General features: G+C 38.2%; 4 protein-coding genes across 4 annotated transcripts; 2 read left to right on the top strand and 2 right to left on the bottom strand.

The window, feature by feature from the left end:
• Positions 1-1,343: 1,343 nt before the first annotated feature.
• GCK72_006774 (uncharacterized protein) lies at positions 1,344-3,610 on the top strand (the record flags this gene model as incomplete). The annotated part of the gene is made up of 5 exons (XM_053725783.1): positions 1,344-1,425; positions 1,472-1,558; positions 1,897-2,041; positions 2,524-3,475; positions 3,536-3,610. The coding sequence occupies 5 exons, from the start codon at positions 1,344-1,346 to the stop codon at positions 3,608-3,610; spliced, it is 1,341 nt and encodes a 446-aa protein (XP_053589977.1).
• A 1,528-nt stretch (positions 3,611-5,138) lies between these two features.
• On the bottom strand, positions 5,139-8,092 carry GCK72_006775 (uncharacterized protein; the record flags this gene model as incomplete). The annotated part of the gene is made up of 10 exons (XM_053725784.1): positions 5,139-5,249; positions 5,364-5,406; positions 5,457-5,579; positions 5,629-5,729; positions 5,779-6,178; positions 6,238-6,271; positions 6,764-6,829; positions 6,876-6,999; positions 7,330-7,776; positions 7,994-8,092. The coding sequence occupies 10 exons, from the start codon at positions 8,090-8,092 to the stop codon at positions 5,139-5,141; spliced, it is 1,548 nt and encodes a 515-aa protein (XP_053589978.1).
• A 1,274-nt stretch (positions 8,093-9,366) lies between these two features.
• On the top strand, positions 9,367-11,656 carry GCK72_006776 (uncharacterized protein; the record flags this gene model as incomplete). The annotated part of the gene is made up of 6 exons (XM_053725785.1): positions 9,367-9,439; positions 9,499-9,753; positions 10,011-10,147; positions 10,961-11,213; positions 11,388-11,455; positions 11,501-11,656. 6 exons carry the CDS (start codon positions 9,367-9,369, stop codon positions 11,654-11,656), a joined length of 942 nt encoding a protein of 313 aa, XP_053589979.1.
• A 1,185-nt stretch (positions 11,657-12,841) lies between these two features.
• GCK72_006777 (uncharacterized protein) lies at positions 12,842-13,246 on the bottom strand (the record flags this gene model as incomplete). Its single annotated transcript, XM_053725786.1, has 3 exons — positions 12,842-12,984; positions 13,033-13,146; positions 13,198-13,246. 3 exons carry the CDS (start codon positions 13,244-13,246, stop codon positions 12,842-12,844), a joined length of 306 nt encoding a protein of 101 aa, XP_053589980.1.
• Positions 13,247-16,337: the final 3,091 nt, after the last annotated feature.

Genomic DNA, 16,337 nt, shown 5'->3' on the forward strand with positions numbered 1-16,337 from the left:
GTCTTATTTCACGTTCTAGTTTATATTTTGATTCGATTTTTCGATGGCTGACTCGTGGAACCGCTAGAACTTTTGTATCCAGGTTGAATTCCCAATCCTTCCTGTGAACGTGAATTTACTAGGGAAGGTAATGGAGTCAGTCTGGAGATATGAGACGTGACCTATACTATTGGAAAGCTGAGAACTCGCTGATTCCAAATATATATATTCAGTTTTTGCCCTCGAGGCCTGGTATTCGAGAAAAATGAGATCAAAGTTCTGAAAAATGCCAAATTATTACCTTTCTGATACGCGAAAAATTTTTGAACAATTTTGAAATTCAGTTCTCATCTTGGACTTCGTTTTCCTCGAATACCAGACCTCGAGGGCAAAAACTGAATATATATATTCGGAATCAGTGTTTTCTCAGCTTCCCAATGATTTAGGTCACGCCCTATAACTCCAAACGGACTCCATGACCTTCCCTAGTTAGGTTCATCCTCTCTAACTATGTCTCACAACAATGTTCCAGTTCTTCCAACCATCCCTATAACATACCTTTCCTTTCCCACCCCTGAAACCGATCATTGACTAATGCCCAATGACCATCTCTCCACTTGGAAAACAAGGATGTTTTCCAGTTCTGTTTATTTTCTGCTCCCCTCCTGAACCCTTCTTCTTCTTCTTCTCCTCTTCTCACCTCCAAAAAATTAACATGACAATGTCACACTCAAACTCCTTATCAGTCCAACCCTTTTTTCTTTCTTTCGTCTTCTGCTCTCACACATTTCAATCACCTGACTTTGATTGATTGACACTGAAACAATCTCGACTGGAACACTTTATCGACGGATTAGATGGGGGTTTATCGATAGAAAACTCATTCCTTGCACGTTTTGTTTACTAGAAGGTGTCTCCCCACTATACTAGAACTCTAGTTTTGCAGATTGAATACGTGCGTCCATGAATCATAAAAAAGTTCAGAAAATCACCGTCACCATGTTTACTTTACTATTTTTTGGCAAGCTGGATTCAATTTCACAATGCTTGTAAACAAATTCTAGAGTGAGAAATTTGATGTCTGGTGCGCCTTTGACGCGTTCTGACACATCTTCAAAACTGCACTATGCCTCCTCCAAAAAGGTTCAAGGAATCAAATCAATCAAAGTTGTTTAATTCCAGAAATTTTATGTTCTGTTGTCTAGAACCTCCAACTGATAAACCCCAACTAAAACTTCTCCGAAAATTTCTCCACTCCTATCACTTTTTTCTTGCTTTTTCCGTTTTCCTACGTCACTGCAATCATCAATTTCCACATTTCTCTTTTTCCAGGCTCTTGTACATTTTCACTTTTTTGGTTGAGAATGTATAGGAATTTCCGAGCTACAAACGTGTGGGATGTCGACAAAACAATCCCATCGACATCATCATTTTTGGATTGGATTTGTGAGTTTTCAGTTGGATTAAAAAAAAGATTTATAACTTTTTTCAGTGTCCCCAGTGTATGATAACGAGACAGGAGACCACAATTCGACAGATGTTCTTTGTGCGAATTGTATAGGGAATAGAAATTTAATTGGTGAGGTTTTGTAGTTTGTAGTTTGATTTGGGGGTACACGATGAGCCCAGGGCTACCTTTGCAGCCGCGCTCTATTGACAAGAATGGTACATTTTTTGCGTCACGGTGAACATTGAAATTTATATAGCCGGTATAGCATGCACAGAAGTTCGAATGTTCACCGTGACGCAAAAAATGAACCATTCTTGTCAATAGAGCGCATCTGCATTGGTATCCCTGGCCTCATCGTGGGGGTACATTCGTTTTAACATGAGAGACGCAGACAACGAGATTCTCTAGTTGTCAGTAGAGCGTACTTACTACTACTTTGCAAAGGAAATAAGATAAGACTTTTTCAGCATGCGTCCGCTCCAGTATCTTTGCAGTTCTTGGAATATGTACTGCTGCAATGTGTATGGCTCGAATCGCGAAACTTCACTCGACTTCCCAATCACAACTAATGCTTCTTCTTTATTATATTCTGGCTGTTCACTGTTTTGGAGGGTTGGTTTTTTTTCTTCAGCTACAGTACCCACATAGAGTACCGGTCAAAAAGATATGGACTTTGACCGTTTTCAGTTGAAATTGTCCAACTTTTGGAGTGTGTCCTGGTATTTCTGATAGTCACACTCAGTAAGTTTTTGATGAATCATACAGGCCAAAAGTAGATCTTTATTTTTGTAGCTGACAACTTTTTTGTACGGACACTTCCAAGCAAGTTACGTATCGACAAAGTAATTTCTTCCTCAAATCGACCAATTTCAGTGCAGGGTGATTTTTGAGCTGTCGTCTTAAAATGACCATAACTCTCTAAGGAGTGTCCGTACAAAAATGTTGTCAACTACAGAAATGGAGCTCTACTTTTGATCTATATGACTCATTAAAAACGTATTTGGTGTGACAATCAGAATTACCATGGCACACTCTCAAAGTTGGACAATATCAACTGGAAACCTTTTGACCGGTACTGTAATTTTTTCTTCCAGATCATTCGAATGGCTGATCGGATGGAATACCCAAATCGCCTTGTTTCTCTCCTACACCAAAGCCATTTGCCTTCTAATCGTTTGTTATTTCTACCTGGATATCGCCTCTTCCATGATGCATTGGAGCTCAACTGCTGGAAAACGTCTTTGTTTTGTGGCTCTATTCCTACTTTTCACATATTTCACGGCCTTCCTTGTGATGGGTTACGTACTGGCTTCGATCGAACCGAGGCTGGATTGTAGAGCTCCATACTGGATCTGGTTCTCCACCGGACAATTCATAATTGTCCAAATGACTCTCGTCTCGTTCTGTATGATTCTTCGAAGAATGAATCGAATCTCGGCTCCAGTTCAAATGAGAGCAGCTCAACGGAGAGATGTTTTTGTATTGATGTGGGCTTTTGAGACAGCGACTTTTTGTGATTTAGCTTATCACATTGGGATGTTTATGTTGGCAGATGAGAGGACGGCCAATAGTTGTTCGGCTATTTTTGCCCACGACCAAATCCGTTACAGTATGCTGAAAGCCCCATACGATTTGATCAACTTCATCATGCCAGTCTGGGCGATTCTCTACGTGTTCCGATCGAAAGCCAAGCCAAGATCAGACACAGATGATGATTCAGTTGAGTCCTCCACCGCCTCATCCTGGTCTTCCAATCACTCCCGAAACAATGTCCGAATCGCTGACGTCGTCACTGTCAGAAACTGGAGACGTCGTTACCGTCCACTCACTCAACCATCTGCTTCCGAAAGACCAGTTCTTCACTCCCAGTGGAGACAGAATCGAGCGATGACGTCTCAGAATCCGAATAACCAGATGTTGTCACCGCCATCTGTTCCAGCAGCACCACGTCTTCGTAGTGTGTCATCAGCGCCAATGATCCGGAGAATTAGTGTATCACATTCGATTGTCAGCTCCCCACTCTACAGTATCCCAGAGGAACATTTGGTGAGTTTTTGGTTTTAATTCCTTGAAAATGTTTCAAAGGTTTCAATAAATATTTTCCAGGGCTCAATCCCACAACAACCGCAAATCATCGTCGGCTCTCTGGACACCTTTTCAACAGTTCCTCTTCTAGATTAATTCAGAAGAGACTCTAGTATAAACACTACTAGATTTCATGTATCTTCCCCCCGAAATGTCTTTCTCGTTGTTAATTCCATTCACTTTTCTACAAAATTCTAACTTCTGAGCTTTTTTCTTGTTTTTCCCGGTTTGTTCGTTTCCTTCTAACTCTTTCACTTCATTTTGACCCGAATCAACGGGTTTTTCTCTGTTTTTTCTTTGTATTAGGTTGTCCCATAAGTTTTCGAACATTATTGAATTCAAATTTATTCAAAGCCAGAATATTACAAAAATCAAACATAGTGACCACCTTTATCCACGACTGTTTGCCATTTAGTAGGTAGAGATTCAATACCTTTCCGCCAAAACTCAGGCTGCTTCGAGTCAAAATACTTCTTCAACCATTTCTCGACCTCTGACTTTGTTTTGAAGTCCTGGACTTCAAAGGATCGATGCATGTCGCTGAACAGATGGTAATCCGAAGGAGCGATATCAGGGCTGTACGGAGGGTGAGCAGGGACTCTCCAGTGGAATGTAGCCCGGAGAGACTTGATCGTCTTTGCGGTGTGTGGTCTTGCGTTGTCATGGAGGTAGTGGACTTTGTGACCGTGTAGAGGGGAGGTTTTCAGTTTGGGCTTCACCTTTTGTAATTGAGAAGAATAGTAGTCGGCGGTGATAGTTTTTGCCCCCGGAAACAGTTCCCAATAAAGCACTCCATGAACAGACCCCCAGACGGAGAGCACTATTTTCTTAGGGTGTATCTCCTGTTTGACGACATCCTCTTGCTGTTTATCAGCATCAACCCACTGGGCTCTCCTGTGGTGGTTTTCGTATAAGACCCACTTCTCGTCCGACGTAACCAAATGATCCAGCCAGTTGAAATTAGGATGGTGGGTTAGAAGATGCAGTGACATGTCCACTCGGCGCTCAAGGTCAAAGTTAGACAATTTGTGTGGTATCCATCTTCCCATTTTTTTTAACTTGCCAAGAGCTCCCAGTCATCTTTCTACCGCAGAGTGAGTAGAACCCATTACTGTTGCCAGTTTACGAATGGATTGAAATGGGTCACTTTCCACTACCTCCCGTAACTTGTCAATGTCGAACTCCACTGGTCTTCCAGAACGTGCTGCTTCGGTCAAAGAAAAATCATTATTTTTGAAACGATGGACCTAACGGCTAATTGTCTGCCGTTGAGGGGCAATATCCTTTTAAACTTCAACCATACGTTCTTCAATCTCAGTGATTTTGGAGTTAGATAGAAACAAAAATAAAATGACATGACGAATATGAAGTCGGTCGGGGACAAAGATTGATGTCGCGTTCATTGAGAGAAGGCAGCCAGAAGAAATGAATGATATTGTCAATACACCCGACGTCTTATATAATGGAAAACATGCACTATTTGGTTTGATTCTCGCTCTCTGTCCTATAGCAGATTAACAAAACTATGTTCGAAAACTTTTGGGACAACCTAATATCTTGTAATGATTTTGTTCATAAGTTATGTAAATATTCTCCAAGAATCGAATGATAAATTAGTTTTATTTCAATCAACGACAGCATTAGAATGAGTAACACGTGGATTTGTTGAGAATGCGGAATTCCCTCCAGGCGCTTGAACCACCTCAAAAAGTATGATTTTCCGTTTAATGTTGTTCTTAAAACTTACGATATTTCTTCTCCTTCCACACCGAAAGATCTTATTTGCTTCATTTCTATATTGAGAAGATATCACAAGACAGATAATACTATGCACAATAGAATTAAGTACTGCCAAGTTTACCAAAATTTCATCTAGTCTTTCTCTGCTATCCCTGCAAAAATATGATTAGGTGGAGATGAATATTTTTGTTCGAAAACCCACGAAACATGCATAAAACCCTCAAAAAATGAAGTAATCGCGTAGACAATTCCAGTCGGCCCCTCAGCGATCATCGAGAATACTGTCATTAATGCTACCATTTTGATGGATTTCTCGGTTTCAGATCTAGAGAGAAATTATAAATTTCGTAAAGTTAACTCATTAAAAATCTCACTCTGTTCTACCTTTGCTCAGACTTTTTCTTGATTTGACAGCCTTTTGTATGCATCGAATAAGAAGAATTGATAGAATCGGGAGAATTACAGCAGGTATTATCTGAAATACTTACTCCATGAGATGAGAAATTTCAAAGGGATCCATCTACTTTTGAAGTTCCATCAACAAATAATATGGTTTGTTCTAATTTTGGACGGATGTCATCGAACATAAGATTAGTAGAAAGTCGCCAATCATATGGAACACTATAATTGCTGGGCAGATATTCACAAAAATGGATTTCGTAAGTACCGAAATCCGACAACTCATATTGACCAAAAACCAACAACGTGATCATAAAACAAAACATAAAAACCACCGAAATCGTTTTGATGGCGAATGAGGGTGTTGAGAGGAATCCCATATTAGATTTAAGTGGATTTTTTATGATAAGCAATCGAACTAACGCCATTAGAACAGCAAGCCACGTGGATAATCGACGGCAGCAATCATGGAACATTCCAGCTATCAGCGCAACTATAATATCTGAATAACTGGATGGCATCCGGCTGGAAACGGACTTCTCATATTTATGTTGATGAAAAAGTAGTTTTAAATAGAAACTTACCAATCGTACTCTCCAAAGTACCCAGTGAAATCAACTGAAATATAATATAATATAGACAAAATCACACATATATCACATATCGTAATTCCAGTCATAATCACATAGATGCTATGGTTTCTCAAAGTTTTTCTAGTGACTATCAAAAGATGAAACAGATTAAAAACGAATCCAATACATGAGAAAACAAGTTGAAAAGGCGTGAGATAGTAAGCAATTGTTAATGCAGTATCTGAAAATGATTCCAGTACTTTGTCATCCGGATGGGAGCCATCTTCATAGTAGTACTCGTTGAAAGAAGATGACATGGGACTATTGGATAAAAATTTTGGAGGTGTTTGCTTTCTCAAACGAATTCTCAAACTAATAATTATCGTATCGCACCTGACTTTCTCTCATCACAGTTTAGAATGGAAAACAATGATGTGAGAGGGTTTTTAGTTTGGTTAGAATCTTTATTAGCGAAAACACACATATCAAAAGGGCATTGAAAATTACAGGGCTTTATCAATTGCTAGTGACCACAAACCAAAAATACCAATAAACACAGAAAAATAAATAGTTGCTGATTTATGACCATTAGCAATCGAATTCTCTGAAATTATGAAATCATAATAAAACTGGCACTAAAGAAAGCGAACCGCAATTATTTCCAATGAATGCAACATTTGTTTGATAAGTGATAGGGAATATCATGCAGTCATCGGTGATCAAAAGTGGATTGTCATTCAAAACTACGTACCGATTTCCTCGAGATATGATATTCTGAAAATGAACTATCCACAGGGTGATTTCTAGTCTATATGAGTTCAAATTAACTTCCCGCGAAATCGGAAGCCTAGTGAAGCGCGTTTGCACCCGACTTGGCTGATTGTCGATTGAGCCGCCGCTCATCCAAATTCTGTGCTTATAACGTGGACGAACGATAGGGAGTTAAATTTTTCGAATGAACTTCACTGTTCTTCCATTGTTCTCGCTGTTTTTCGGTAAAATCTTACACAAAAAATATCGAATTAATAAAACAAAAACACTTCGCATTAATTTTTTAAATTCCGCGCTAGTTTTACGCTAATTGTTTGGAGCGCAGGTACTCACACCCAAATCAGGAAAAGATGCAGTTGTCATGTTGTGATTCGACAATATCTCCATGACATATCCGTCTTCTAACGATGCAATGAACCTCAATTTCTCGAGAAAATTCAAATTTACCAATTTTGTGTTCTTGATCACTATCGATCCAAATATAGTTTCCAGACTTTCCAACTTATAAACATACTCTTCATCACCGGAATCAATGACTACTGTTCCATAAATAAAAATACAAGACTTCGCCAATGTTTTCATGTTTTTGAATTGGCAAACTCTTCTTTCCATATCGTCTATCATGATACTCTCAGCACCCGGACAGAATTTTGCGTGTATTTTATTGAAGGACACGTAGTTTTCCAGGAAAAACTGAACTTCTTCAAAAGTCAGACAGAATTCAGAGTGAAGATTCTCTAAATTCATAATGAATGGTCCATCGAGAACGTCGTAGAGACTCTGAAAGAAGATGTTTTAGTCAATAGAAATATCTCATAAGAATTAAAGAATTCACCCTTAATGACGAAATCCCAAACCGTATCATTTCACTGTTATCGTGAATATTCATCACCACTTTCTCATTAGTTAATCCGTGTTTAACCAGAATTCTTTTCAAATTCTTCAAAAATGATAAATTCTTAAAGTTCGTCTTCTGAATCTCCATGTCTCCTCTTACAAGGGAAACGAGTGAGAGAGAGGTCAGCTGTGTGTCGGTGTCGATATAGGACAAGTTCAATTCACCATTCAGAATAGTGCAATTTTGAAAGTTTTCCATATTTTCAAGGGTTATTGTATCTCCACGGCAGCCTGAATTGGTGAGAGGATACACATACAGTACCGTGCAGTAAGATTTACAATTTGGCCTTTTTCAGTAGAAAATGACCAACTTTCTGATTGTCTGACGAATTTTATTTTGTGTGGGTTAAAAAGAGCAAAAATAGCGCATAATTTTTGTAGTTGACCATTTTTTTGTAGGGGCACTACCATGAAAGTTACAGGCTGTCAAAATGAAAAGCTCCAAAATTACGCTAATACACACGGAAATTAGTCGGCTTTGACAACCTGTAACTTTCAAGATAGTGTCCCTACAACCACATGGTCAACTACAAAAATGATGCCCTATTTTTGCTCTTTCCAACCCATACAAAATAAAATTCGTCAGACAATCAGATGACACAGAAATACTCTGTCAAAATTTTCCATTGAAACAGCCAAAGTTGATAACCTTTTTGAGCGGTACTGTACATATATTAGAACACTTACCACAATCTTTGAAATTCCCGATTGTTTTCAGTTCAAACATGTGTTTATATTTTCTATCTTGACATAAATCACTGACATCTAACTTTGGATTGTTCTCAATTGATAATGTGCACTCATTGGTCAGTCTATCCGTCGATAGAAATAGATTTTCAAGGAAATCTATGTTTGTTAGTTTGGAATTGTTCACGATAGATAAACCAACTGGAATGAATTTTATTTGGTTCCGTAAATACATAACGAACTTACAAGTTGCACAGTAAAAATCAAAGATATGCGTTTCAGGATCTACACTGAAAAAGTCGAAATTCTGAAACCTGGTATTCTCAAACCGCAATGATCCAAAAAGTGTTGTCATTCCTTTGAAAAGTGTTTCAATTTCCGACTTTTCTATATCAGTGTTCTCATTGAAAACTAGAATTCCGCAAACTGCATAGCAATCTTTTGGAAAGAGGGCTATGGTTTTCGATGTGATCTCCGATTCACTAAATGTACAGTAAGGGTCTGAAAACGGCTGAATTCGGGAGTAATACAATAGCTCTTACCACAATTGTAAACCTGTGTCACTTTCTCCAAATCAGAACTGAAATCAGATGAGATTGGAGATATCAAAATCGATAAGACAAGTATTAAAATATTTCTTCTATCCATTTCGCAAAACATTGACGTTATTTCAAGAAAAGTAAAACACGAGTTCTTTTAATGATAGGTTTCCCTTTTCCACTTCAAATTTTCGATCATTCTAGATTCTTATTGAATATGAAACTAATTTTTTTCTCTTATATTTTTATGTTCTTCACTTTAAAAATTTCTTCTGATTTCTCCAAAGATTTGAAAACCATTGTGAGCACAAAGGACTGTGGTAAGGTCTAGAGGAAAAAACCAAAAAACCAAACATCAAACAATCAAATCAATTTCCAGACTGGAAGTGCACATTTAATTACTCTGAGGTCACTTCGAAAACTATCGAGTATTTCCCGAGAAAATGTGAAGATGTGTGCGCAATTCTCACGTTCAATTCGAACACAGATGTAGCTGAATCCGAATTGAAGAAAGTTTTCAAACAAATGCATTATCTTATCGGAGGTCTGAGAATAGAGAATTCGAATATAACGAGTCTATCGTTTTTTACACTGTTGAAGGTTTATGATACTTTTAATTTTATTTGTGACACTTGTAAGTTCACTTTTATCATACTTGTCTAGGTCCGGCCCGGAAAAGGCCCGAAGGCCCAGCTTCAAAAAATAAACTTTTTTTGAATTAAAAAAGTGAACATTTTTGATGATTTTATTTTGAATTTCTTCTAATTCTGAATGATAGTTTGACTTTTACCAAAAAATTGAGTTTTGAATTTTGGCGCCAAGCACGCGGGCCTTGACAAGTATGACTTTTATAACATTTGGAATTTGCTTCAAAAATTTGGTTTTTTTCAGTCGGACTCTCGATTGTCAATAATTCCCTCTTGGAAGACATTGCGATACTTCAAAACTTCCAATTTTGGGTTACATCTCACTCTGCTTACGAATGTCCTTTTCAAATTTCAAACAATACGAAACTTGACACAACTGATGTATGTACTCATGTACAAGTAGCAGATTGGTTTGGAAGTCGAATAAGTGGAAATTCGAAAGATTGTGGTGAATTAAACAAAACCTTGATAATTGATTTGAGAAAATAAACATACTTGTAAACCGGCGTGTATCTCGCTTAAAACGCAATTTAATTGGCTGAAAAATATACCAAAATGTAGATCTCGGCGAGTTCTATGTCTGTGACCTACTACGGGCCGAATGGTGTCTCGTTAATATGCCGCGGTGCCGGGAAAAAGTGGCAAAAAGATCGAAAATGACCAAAAACCATTCTAGCCCGACCCGCGGCACATTAATAATCCGTCATCCGGTCCGTCGCAAGTCACAGACGTAGAACTCGCTGAGGTGTACATTTTGGTATATTTTTCAGCCCACAACATTCCGTTTTAAGCGAGATACGCGGCGGCCCGTTTCAGCCCGGCCTGCAAGTATGAAAATACGTATTTTTACAGAATGTCCTGGTGGTAATGTCGCAATAGACACATTGAAAAGTTATGAAAATTGCACTACATTGACCGGAGGCTTATATATTTCTGAATTCAGTGATTCCAGTCAGCTGACATCTTTTTCAAAACTTAAATATTTAAAAGGAGACGTGGAAATTCAGAACACCACTTTAAAAGACCTGTCGTTTCTGAAAAGTTTGAAAGAAATACGTTCGAAACATGGAAAAATTAACAGAAATGTTGTGCTGAATGTACATGATAATTATGAAATGACGCGATTGGGGTTGGATAATCTTGTGGTGAAAGAAAAAACTGATCTCAAATTTAATAGCTTTTTCAGTTTTTCAGAACCTCTACGATGTTCTATTCGGTCCATTATTTATAAATTTGGAAAACCTACATCCGGATTTCTGTTTGACTTTTAAAGAGTTGTTATTCTTTTATGAGCAGAGGGTTATATTCAACAATATTCATGCAAAGTATTGCCCAGAATCCAAAAAAAGGATTAATAAACAAAAGTTATGTGAGATTCGAAATCTGGATTCCTTAGATGATGATTGCAACTATTTATTCGGAGACTTAGTCATTGATTCTTTCGAAGGTAGATATTTATACAAACTATTCAATGTGAATATATTATTTGGGTCACTGAAAATACAGTATACAAAGTTAGAAGGCGCTAATTTTTTATACAATCTGGAATATATTGCATCATTGAATGGTAACAACCGTCGTGGATACAATCAGTTCTCAAAGGTTCAAGTTTAAGTTTCAGACTCTCATCCTGCAATTCTAGTCAGATCGAACAAATATTTGAAACAGCTAAAACTTCCCAATTTGAAGGTGATTAGAGAATTAGTTTTTCAACGGAGTAATGTGAGATTTCAGCACGTGATATCTAGAAATAAAGACGCGGTAGTGATTGAAGATAACCCAGTATTGTTCAGTAGTAATATGGAATGTCTGATGTATCGAATCACGTATGCAACTAATTTGAGAATAAATAATGAGGGTTGTGGTGAGTTTGATAGTTTTATGACATAGATATCAACCATAGTTTCTAAATATAAATTCAGATCGGCGAGTGTACAAATCATCGCGAAAGTTTGTCCACATTACATACATTTTGCTTTTGAGTTACTTCATACTGTGAAAAAATAAAGTTTGGCCAAGAATTTTCAAAAAATTAATCGCGGGCTGAAACGCAAGTGTGGCAGGGAGTTGTGGGTGGAGCTGAAACTGCAAGCGTCATTGAATTTCCAGATAAAATCGTGTTCAACTTGAATGTCAACCGCGCCGCTTGCAGTTCAAGCTCCGCGCACATAGGGGTGCGAGACGTAAGGTCCGCAGCAGAGTTGCGCGGAATTCCGACTTCCGGCTTCCGACTTCCGACTTCCGTTTTCAAAATTTTACTTCCGACTTCCGACTTCCGACTTCCGTTTTCGGATGTTTACTTCCGACTTCCGTCATTCCATAATTGTGGGATTTCGGAAAAGTATATCTCGCAGAAATATAAGGAAAAATGGGTCTAAAAAGACAGAAAATGAGCTTTTCTTCAGCCAAAAACTAATTTTTCACTGATTTTCGCGAATTTTATGAACTTTTTCTAGGAGTTTTTCAATCTTTGCGCAAAAATCTACTTCCGACTTCCGACTTCCGACTTCCAACTTCCGACTTCCGGGCGTTTTTCACTTCCGACTTCCGGCTTCCGACTTCCGTTTTCAAAATTTTGCTTCCGGCTTCCGACTTCCGACTTCCGGATTAGAAATTTTACTTCCGACTTCCGACTTCCGACTTCCGGATTACAAATTTTACTTCCGACTTCCGACTTCCGTTTTAGAAAAAATCACTTCCGCGCAACTCTGGTCCGCAGCGAAAAATTTTGAATTTACCGGCCGAGTCGCGTTGCGTGCGCGTCGCGTTTTTCAGTGAAACATACGACAAACACACGCTAAATTTTAATTTTGCGCTCAGCCAAGTCTGTTTTTGGCACTATGCCAACTGCTGTGCGATGCAGCGCGTTTACGCGACCATAAGCTTCGCATCCCTGTGCGCCCACAACTCCCTGCCGCACTTGCGTTTCAGCCCGCGAAATTTTAAAAAAATCCTTGCCCAAACTTCATTCTTTCACAGTACAGATGCTTTAATAAAATGGTTCTTAAATTGTCTTGCAGATTTATTCCAGACAAAAAATGCATAACAGAACAATCAGTAAAGTTCAAAAATCCACTACTTCTTCTCCTCTGTGTTCTCCTTAGCGTAAGCATCAGAGTTTGGACAGCAACCCTCATTAGCTACCAAGATGAATCCGTATGGACACTCTTTTCCGATAGCTGGCATTGGCTCGGATTTGCAGGCATGAGAGTTGACATCTGAAAAAAAAACTTACTTTGTCGTCACAAGAATAAACTCTAACTAACCGAAGACAGAATCAGCAAGACAACAGCTGTCCTCATCGATTAACTTGGAGCCTTCTGGGCAGACTCCAGCAACGGCATTACTGGTTTCCCCTTTGCACGCGAGGTTGGTAGCCTCTGAAAAGTTCGATCTAGATTTTAGATTTCAAAAGTATCGAAAGAACTCACCAGCAGCGAAAACCACGAAGAGAGCTGAGAGAGCGAGAACCTTGAACATTTCCGTAAAAATGATTTTTAGTAGCTTTCGTTTCACTTTTATGGAAGGATGTGGTTGAGTAAACAATCATTTCGAGATTTTTGGTTTTGAGCAAAAAATGAGTGGAAATGGGCAGCTGAATAAACTGAGTAATTGGTAGGAAGTTTGACACTATGATGCAATTGTGGAGGAGGGGGGGGAGATGGAGGTTATGAAACGTGTATTATTGGGATGATCGGGAAGTTTGAACAGGGTTTGTAGGGGGAGGGATCGAGAGTTGAGGGAAAGAGCTCTGATTAGGAAGTATGGCTCACAAATCATGCTAGATTGTCACGGAGCTCTTTGTAGAGTATCAGAGTGTTCAACCCAGATAAATTTTACAATACAGTTTGGTCCAGTTTCGAAGCTTTTGCAAAGAAGAAGTTGCTAGCTACATTTCGAAAGTTGAGAGCAAGACCCTGGTATGGCATCTCTGAAAATCTAGAATTTGCTAACCGATCAGATTTCGACACTCCCAAACATACGACATCTGACGGTGCTGTCCATATACAATACCGTACAGTAAGATATACAATTTGGCCTTTTTCAGTTGAAAATGGTCAATTTTGAGTGGGTGTTACGGCAACACTGATTGCCGCACAAAGTAAATTATATACATATAAACCATACAGAATAAAGGTAGAGTTTTCAGCGACCCAAGTATTTTACTATTCTGCCTAAAATGAAGTCCTTATAATTTAAAGAAAGTAGAATCCCGATTTTTCAAATACTCTTTAAAATTCAATTTCAGGCTAAGAAAATCTACATCTAGACAGACAGGTTTTCAGATAAAAGTGCAATGATTTTTTGTTGAAAATACCACTCGAAGGAGATACTCAGCCAGTTCTATTCATTAAAAGTTCCTGCTTCACGAATTCAGACGACCCATAATCCAAGGGTACATCGAAAAGGGGTACATGTGTGAAAAATTTGATCATAGGGTACATTGAATTAGAGGGTACAGTGAATCTTAGGGTACATCGAGGACCTATGATCATGGGGTACATCCATGAGGTTATCATAGAGTACATCAAGTCAGAATTTTCGTAAAATTTCAGAAGTTCATAAATTTTTAAGAAAAGCTTTCCAGACAGAGTTCAAAGAACATGTTCATGCTGTTTTGAAAAGGATGATATAACACAAAAATTATGAAAATTCTGACTCGCTGTACTGTATCCTTTGATGTACCCTTCGATTCAAAGTACCCTCAGATTATAGGCCCATTTAGATTCCCGAAGAGAGTTGTTGAGAAATTCAGAAGAGTCAGCTGAAAATTGGATAACTCCTGGAAAATTGACCAATCTGAAATGCTTTGATCATAACTATTTATAAAATGACAGAAGAATTCAGCCAAAGATTGACAATTTTGATTGTTTCAAATCCAAAAGATGACACAGTCTGTACATGCCATTTTTATTCATCTCCCTCATCGAATATTCTACTTTTTTCATTTTATTGTTGCCTACTACTACATTCTAGGCAATTTCAGTGTTTCCACTACAACTACATCATCATTATAAAAATATTGTGTTATTACGTTTTTATTCTTCTTTCTCTCTTTCTTCCTCTCTATTTTACTATGAATACTCATCTAGATAAAGAAAGAAAGAGAGAGAATAGCAATCAACCTAGAGACACATTTTCCCCTTTTCTGTCCATTTTTTTCTCCTTCAGCGGTCCCCAGGCGTTTCAAATAGCACGTGGCGTCGTCGAAGGACCACTATACTCTAGGCGCCGTATGAGTCTCTGAATCTCTCTGTCTTCACTGCTATCTCATATTTAATGTTGCCAAAGAAGGGCGCCGCGGGACGGGAAAAAGAGGAAAACGAATTTTTGTTTATGTTGTTGACGCTTTAAAATATGTCGGTTCTGTTTTTCCTTTTTTCACATCACACAATGCTCTTTTTTATTGAAGTGTTTCAGATCTAGAATTTTCCTCAATTCTACCAAAATAGTCTCCCCCCAGTTTTACTCTAATTCCACTCTTACCTCCAATCGCTAATCTCTTTGGATTAGAGGGCATCAAAGCAATTATTCTCTCTCCCAGTCCTTTTTTTGTTCTATTTCAGTTTAGTCTGTGTTTTTATTGGGAGTGAACGGATTAAATTGAGAATCAGTTTGTCACGTATTGCTGGTAGAAAAACGTGGATTTTGGAAATATTTTTTCGACTGATATTTTATGAAATGATAACACGTACGTAGGCCCATTGTCAGGTATCCCAAAACCTTTATAACATATTTTCAAGGCTTAGATTCTGGGAGAACATATCTATGCTACACGTACTTTCTTGCTGTAAGTTTTTCACTTTTTCCCTACTTATCTACAGTAACGTGATATACAATTTGCCATATTTCAGTGGGAAATTACCAACTTTGAGAGGGTGTTACGGTCTCACTGATTGTACCACAAAGTAAATTATGTATAAACCATACAGAACAAAGGTAGACCTTCATTTTTGTAGTTGACCACTTTTTTGTACAGACACTCCCTAGAGAGTTATGGTCATTTTAAGGGGACAGCCCAAAAATCACTGTTGGACGATTTGAGGGAGAAATTACTTTGTCGATATGTAACTTGCCAGGGAGTGTCTGTACAAAAAAGTTGTCAACTACAAAAATGAAGGTCTAGATTTGATCTATAACTTCTTCAAAAGTTGATGGTAAGAGATGACCAATCACACATAATCTTTTCTGCGATGCTGTATCGATCGCCTACTGTATACCAGAGTCCACTAATTCAAAAGTTGGATATAGGATATTCTGATATATTTCTTCAACACAAATTTCTATGTTCTGCTCAAAATTTTCAGACCCTTGAATCTTTTCCCATTTTCACTACCCACCAACTCATCAAAATATTCTCCGATCACCCTACGTGGAATCGGCCGAAATCACACGATCGTCCTTTCTGGTCTTATTGTCGTTTTCATCTTTCGACTGATCAATCATGTCTGTGTAGTTCTCTGCTTCTTTTATGTCCGTTCTCACCTTCTTCTTTCTTCTCACAAGATCTCTGTATTTTTCTTTTGTTAGGTACACCAAGTGATAAGAAATCTGATCATTCTTTTTTCCA

This window comes from Caenorhabditis remanei, chromosome II (assembly GCF_010183535.1).
Source record: "Caenorhabditis remanei strain PX506 chromosome II, whole genome shotgun sequence".
Lineage (NCBI taxonomy): Eukaryota > Metazoa > Nematoda > Chromadorea > Rhabditida > Rhabditidae > Caenorhabditis > Caenorhabditis remanei.